A 7,488-nucleotide genomic window follows, 5' to 3' on the forward strand; every position below is an offset into this window, starting at 1 on the left:
TGTTGATACATTTTATAACCAAAAATAATAAAGATACATTGATTTGTATATTATTTGAATTTTTCCTCACAATATACCATGTTTTGTTTAACTTAATTGCATTTATCACATTTTTTGTTTAAAATATTACACTTATTTATCATGCGGGTGGTCAGTGTAATGAGAGTATAAAAATTATGGGAGGTTTGTGTAAGTGTAGAAAAGTGAGGAGTGATTTATGTAATTTCACTAAAACTCAGGGGTATCAGTGTAATTAACTCTAATTTATATTATTGAGTCTTATTAAATGTTCAACATTAAAAATAAATACATTAATTAGTATCATTAAGGTATATTGTATAATATGAATTTATTAGTATCATAATTCTCATAATTTTAAGAGTGAATACACATTTTGGTCCCTCATATTTTTTGACCTTACTAGTTTAGTTTTTCAAAAATAAAAGACCTAAAATAGTCACCGAAAATTTCAAATGTAGGTCAAATTAGTTATTTTTGGAGTCAAATTAGTCAATACCAAGTGTTATAAAATATGCTAAAAAGACTAATTTGACCTGCATTTGAACATTTGTGGACCATTTAAAGTCTTTTTTTTAAGGACTAAACTAGTAAGATTGAAAAATATGAAGGACTAAAATGAGTATTTACTCTAATTTTAATTGTTTTCACCCGAATCTATTCTTATACGTGTAAATATCAGGTTCACCTGATATGCTCAAGCTTTCTGAAGAGATGCTATTTAAAGAGATGAAGTAAAGGATTTTGACATTATGTATCCAATACAATAAAGATATAAACATTTCTTAATATGGGCATGGAGGAATCATGTTCTAACCATCAACATCAACAACAAAGGAAACACTTGGCAATTGACACAACATAGACCCATTAATAATTATGTACTAACAGAATGAGTTTCCTATTCAACTCATGTCATCAAACCTCAATATTTTTACATGGACCACAAGGGAAAATCATAAGCACCTAATAACACACTGCTTCTTCTAACAGAAGCCAAGCACTGCACATCATGATACAAAAACATGGACAGTGAAATCAGTAATTTAGCAAGGAATATTTCACTCTCAAAACAATTTTCCCTTTCTCAACACCCAGCTTTCCTCCAGTAACTAACCAATGGCCCGGAGGATCTTGCGGTCCTTTGCTCATCTCAGACAAGTCGACAAACTTCACCAACTTGTTCGCCATTACGTTTTCTCTAGAACCAGTGCTTGACTCGTCTGGATTGGAAGTGTTGCCAGCAGGGATGATTTTCGGTGACTTGATTGGGGTGTGATCCCACAGTGATCTTCGGACCGTGCAGCCAGGTAACCTAGAATACAAGAGCTTCATGTACAATACATTCCGTAATCCGAAATCCCACACTCCAAGCTGTGCTCCAGTAACTATGTAGACACCAGAGAAGTCTCCTATAAATGTTTCAGGGTTCTCAATTGGTGCGGTACTCACATGAGAAAAGTTCTTCCATTTAAGAGGCTCAAACCACCGGCTATCTTGTTCCTCGGGTCCCTGCCACTTGGGAGCACCGATAGCTACATGGCTTTCCCAATACGGCTGAAGAATCTTCGGAAGGGATACTAAATGTTGCAGATGAACACTCAGGCGATTCTGCTTGCTTCCTTCTAAACAAAGACGTAAGCCAGTTACAGGTCTACGTCCAACTGTAATCTGCATTTAAAGAATCATCATGTTTAATTGAGTTGGTATGTGCAAATTCTCTTCTACACTTTGATGGCTTCTCACTGACCGAACTAGTCAACAATTTCTTAAATTCGGAATTTAGTCATCAAGATGACAGTAAATACTTAAATCCATATTTCATATGGAAGCTTTCTTCTCCAAGCATAGATGCAAGTAAATAACAGGTTAGCATACTTTGATCCTGTTTCTTTAATAATATAATTCAAGAGTGAAATTATACAATTCATGCAGAATAATATCGGGCATGACAAAAATCATGTTTAAGGCAAACGTTCCTTTTAAGTAATCTTCGCAGAAGGAAATGAACTGAAGAAGAAATACTAGTAAACAGTACAAGATATGATGACCACACATCAATGATTTTCCAGTTTCATCATTAGGGATTTACTGCGAAGCTTCTCTTTTGAAGATTAATACTGTCATCACCCACCCCACCCTGTTTTCCAAACTAACTATGCAACTATTGCGATGAACTTCATGCTAGTAAATGAAAATAATCATGTAACTTTAAACCTATTATAATATAGAAAATAAATTGTGTGCAATTTCTTCTCTTTTAAGGCTTGACAGCAAAGATGCAGTCCCATTTTCAGCAGCTAAAGGCACCATATTGAAAAAGAATAGTGTACACAGGAAATTATGAAACCAGTAGTCACATCATTAAGATAAGGAATATAACTGAAAAGGATTAATGTATGCAGTCATAACCCCATAAGCAGAGAGACTAATTCTAGGATTTCAACTCATGACATCTTGCACACTAAGCAACAACTTTACTGTTGCAGCGACCCTTTGCATAAACATTGTTTCATAGGTAGAAAGAAAGTAGTAACCCAACATGATCAAGAGTATCAATTTCCACACATCCAAAAGAATGCATAGAAGTGGAAATTCTTTCAATCAAGTATAAAAATACTTAAAATGAATGGTTTAATTTGTTGGGTTCCCCGGACATGAAGACAATTTGAAACGGCACAAGCAGATTAGATCTTATAATTATATTTTCCTTAACTCACAATCGAAAACCAAATGTCCCCTCCACCAAGCAGAAAAATATGAAAACAAAAAGGAGGGGAAAGCTTTATCTACCTCCAAACTGTGAATACATTACATCTCTTTATCATTGACACTTGATAATGAGTTTCGAAGCAAAAGAGAAGGCCATAAATGAATCTTTACCTGTTCTTGGCTGACGTAAAGTTTTTGGCCCATTATGCTGAATTGCAAAGATGGGCACACAGGTTCCTTCCTTTGGTGACCAGGAATCCTGTCCTGTATAGGAGCCCAAATGCGAGGAATCTGAAACTCTAGGAAATATCGAAGTTCTTCAATCGGAGGTTTATCTGAGAACAATTCAGTTGAAAGAAAAGAGAAATATGCAATGAATTATGAATACATTATCTAAACTCCTAGAAGCAAATTGAAAATGTTTCCAAATTATCTATTATAACGAAAGATAAGTTGACTCACATTCAAGATAAAGACCAATAGCACGAGTCAAATGCTCCTTGCAGGGTCTTTCACCCAGAAGATCTGTTATTGGACAGAAAGTCATCTCAATAATATCTGGAGAGGACTTGATAGTTCTTACCCATTTACTGTGGTTTTGTTCCAAATCATCTCCCCCCCTTCTTCTGAAAATGACTGTGACATCCTGACCGATCAAGAGAAAAAGAAGACTTGATGATTTGTTTGGTTCCAAATAAAATTAACCGCGACACTCAAATGACCAGTTAGCTACCAACACTATAACTATAAATCACATGCAAGGATCAGCCCTCAGTTCGTAACGACAAATATGAATTCTTCCATATACAAACACATGCTGGTGCATGGTTCTCTATCCACAGAGGAACAAACTACCTTATGCATGTCATATTCCTAGCTGTCAAGGAAAAGGGGAGAGAGGGATAAAGAAAGCTAGCAGATTTGAATACGACTAAATTCCAAGAAGTTATAACAAAGATAAAATGGTGCACAAGAACATCAATTTACCTATGAAGCACCAATACTTTATAATGTCTTTTGTCCTAGTGTTAGATACACCCTCGTACTAGATATTCCTCAATCAAGAACAAATATTGCTAGTTTGCATCTAAAAGAATTTATTTTCTAATTTTGAATTTTTGTTCTGTGCAGGTAGGATATCATCCGAATTTTTATAAAATGCTAGTCTTCTATTGTGTCACTGATGACTAATGTTGAAAATAAAGTCTTCTACTGTGTCACCAATGACTAATGTTCAAAATAAAAGCTCTTCTGTTCACTTTTCCTCCACAATCATGGAATGCCCAACTATATACTTTTCTGTTTAAGATGTCTTGTGATAGTTTCACACATACATTTCATGTTTTTTCAGATGATGTATATAGTTTTTCTCTTCTGGGTGGGATCAGCTATATAGGACAAACAATACACCTGTGTTGTGTCAGAAACAAAATCTTATGAGAGACCATTTGGATCTAAATCCCTTCTAATGATTTCATTTAGTCAAAATTCTACCATCTCTTCCTCACTGGATGCCGCTTTTACTTTTCTTATATTATGTTCATTCCTAATCTTATCTTTTCTTCTATGCTCACTCATCCAATGGAAACTTATCATCTTTGCCACAGTTTTGCCCTTGTTGGCACTTCACTAATCAACATCCAGTATCATAAAGCATCACAAGTCTTATGATCGTGCGTAAATGTTTCTTTTTAACTTAGTACATACCTTTGGTTACAATTATACTTGAAGCAATTCCTCCATTTTAACTACCATACTTGAATCCTATGATTTACGTCTCCATCTATTTCTCCATTACTTTGAAATTTTGCATGACAAGTTCAAGACACCGAAACTGTGTGACCTATGGTATGGTGTGATCTCCAATTTTCACTACCAAGCGAATGCTTACTCCATCTCTCAACTCTCCTACTAGGACTACATCATAGATCTTTACCAACTTGTTTTCATATTTCGAACATGAACGATGTCTGGAAATTTAGAAAGGCGCGGGGGAACAAAAAATGAGGTTCTCCCATAAGGGAGAATAACCATATTAGATGTCTTAGGAGTAAGTCCTAGATTGGAGGGAGGGCAAGAGGGGGTGCCAAAGAGCTTGTATACTTCTATGCCTAAAGACACACTAAAATATCATACAAGTAGATACCCACAATTCACTTACTTCAAAGTTATAAAAATGATCCATCAAAACAAAATTAAATCACCAAAATTTTCGACACTAGTGCAAAAACTATCATATAAATATGTCATACAACTTGTGTTACATACTTCTTTCCCAGTAGGATATGTTGCAGTTGTAGGTTGAGGGTAAATCCCTTGACTATTGAATGAAAAAGGCTCAACACCCTGCAAAATATGTAACTAAAATAATTCAGCTTTTAGCATTATATTGCTTCCTATCATTAACCTGAATCTTATCAGTTATGTAAGAAAAGTGGAATAAAAGTGAACTAGCCTTATCCTTGGATTTTGTTTGACCTGAACTTGTCTGGCTATCGATATCAGCAAACCTCTGATTTCCAATATCCTCAATGTAGTTCTTTATCTCTGACTTCGATAATGGTGAAGTATGGTGTTGTTTAATGTAAATAACATCTTTACCACCAATAGTTATTGATGTAATGACATGCGTCCCAAAATTTTCAATGAAGCTAGCAACATATAATTAAAAATCAGTGACCATCTGAAGATAAATATCTTTGTCACGGAATGTTGTAGATAACTTGTATATACATACCTTGCCAATGATGGTGGATCCCAATAGACCGGGACAGCCCTTTTGACATTTTCTTGCAACATTAATTGGGATTTCATAAGCTCAATCTTTGCAAGGGGAACGTAAAACCCATCCTTAGACAAGGTTTTTGTGGCTGCAGCATCAACATGTTTTGAACCAGTGAAGCTAAATGCAGAGTTAAAGCTCCCAAGAGCAAAGCTCCCGGATACATTTGCCTTATGATTAAAATATTCCACCATCTGCAGTCAAGTGACTGTATTATCACAAATTTGCAAAAAACTTGAAAAAACACTGTTACAATTACAACATCTGGGTTTAATTATTATTTCAACAGCAAATAGTTTTGGCGGCATTACAACAACAAACAACAACAACCATGCCTCAATCCTACTAGGCAGGGTCGGCTATAGTATATATGATATAGAAACTTCTGGTAAAGAAGAAAGTCATCCAAAATGGAATGGAGGTACATGCCAAACCTGGCACCAGCTGTCTTAGCTTACGACAGGTCCTCTTCAATTACTTCGATTTAAGCTACATGCCCATATAATTGACAGGTGCCCGTCCAACACAAGCACTATTTCCCAACCCTCCCACCCTCTTACAAAATCCATATAATGATGTAAAGAGAAAGAAAGAAAATCATATGGTTTTGGGAGATTCAACAGATCCATTGCTAGCAGCCACTGTCATTTGTTCCACACCATAATTTCATTACACCAGAATACTCTATTCGTCCTCACACAAAAATGCAACCCAGAGCCAATATTAAATTTACCAAACAAGACAGAATATGCCACTACGGTGAGCAAATTTCAAAATTAGGTCCACTTCCACAATTAAGGCTGCAGCGTTAAGGTTTTGGGAGTCTCCACAACTGCATTGCGACAACAACTGCAACCACATCAACTGCATTTTACCGCAATAGTTTGTCGGATTAAGGTTTTGAGGGTCTCCCCAACCACGACCACAATTTGAAACCTTTACAGTGACACAAACAATTACTTGGGTTAAAAAATTACACGCTCAATTACATTTAAGAAAAACTCTAGTCAACACAAAACAAGAAAATATAAATTGTAACCATAGGACATTTCAAAACTTCAACTTTACCTCTTGGAAAGTGCAGACCCCAGAACTCTGACGCCCTTCGGGCTCCGGAAAGTTCCTAATGTCCCTGGAAACATTGGGAATAACTACATCATCGTACAAAAACAGTTCCCTAGGGTGCTCTTCATCAATCTCAACTACTCGAGACCCTGAAACTCCTTTGCAATACAGCAACCTTGTATCAAAATTCAAATCAAATCCTCTTCCTAATGCTTGCAAAGCATTCGTAGCAGTATGCAAAGCTGCTACATGCTCTTCCATAGCTCATAAAAAAAGAGAGCCTCTTCTTTTATGAAAACCCCAATTCTGAACTGAACTATGAGGTGAATTATCTCAGCAATCAAAACGAATTAAACTGACCCAGATGAAAAAATTCCACAAAAACCACATATAAGTTAACGAATTTAAAGTTTAACCTATGTGAACATGTGACTCATTGTATGAACATGATCAAACTCCTCATCTCTTTCACCCTTTCTGGTTGTTGCGGAAAATTTTATGCTATTCAAGCAAAACCCATTTTGGAGTTGGTGTACCGCATCAATCTGAATCTGAAATGGATCTCAGAGATATGAAGATTTATCAACAATTCAGGTAAGGCTTTTTTGGCCTTTTGGGTTATGGCAATTTCTTGTGTTTGTCAGAGTTCTGTTTTGTCTCTCTATGGTAAGTTTATTTTCTCCTTCTGTATAAAAAGAAAGAAAAAATATAATAAACTTATTATAAATATTTATATATAATTATTATATTATTTATTTATATTAATTATTTAAATGTTTAAAGAGTTAATAATTAAATATAAATAATGAATAATATATATATTTTCTTTTCCTAATTTCTACTACCTTATAAAACTGCATTAATTGGTTTGTCTAGAGAGGTATTGACTTCAATTTCAGTCTAGGATTTAT

At 35.2% G+C, this 7,488-nt stretch overlaps 1 protein-coding gene across 2 annotated transcripts; it reads right to left on the reverse strand.

Annotated features, from left to right (window-relative positions):
* LOC109362651 (MACPF domain-containing protein CAD1-like) lies at positions 870-7,269 on the reverse strand. 2 transcript variants are annotated; one of them, XM_019608603.1, is made up of 8 exons: positions 6,994-7,269; positions 6,581-6,883; positions 5,468-5,706; positions 5,186-5,381; positions 4,999-5,076; positions 3,193-3,376; positions 2,902-3,065; positions 870-1,689 (listed from the first exon to the last, which is right to left on the reverse strand). In XM_019608603.1, exons 2-8 carry the CDS (start codon positions 6,836-6,838, stop codon positions 1,057-1,059), a joined length of 1,752 nt encoding a protein of 583 aa, XP_019464148.1. In that variant the 5' UTR covers positions 6,839-6,883; positions 6,994-7,269; the 3' UTR covers positions 870-1,056. The 2 variants fall into 2 exon arrangements, with proteins under 2 accessions (XP_019464148.1, XP_019464147.1); XM_019608602.1 differs by having other exon boundaries at positions 6,581-6,893.

The sequence above is a fragment of the Lupinus angustifolius genome, chromosome LG12, assembly GCF_001865875.1.
Source record: "Lupinus angustifolius cultivar Tanjil chromosome LG12, LupAngTanjil_v1.0, whole genome shotgun sequence".
Classification (NCBI taxonomy): Eukaryota; Viridiplantae; Streptophyta; class Magnoliopsida; order Fabales; family Fabaceae; genus Lupinus; species Lupinus angustifolius.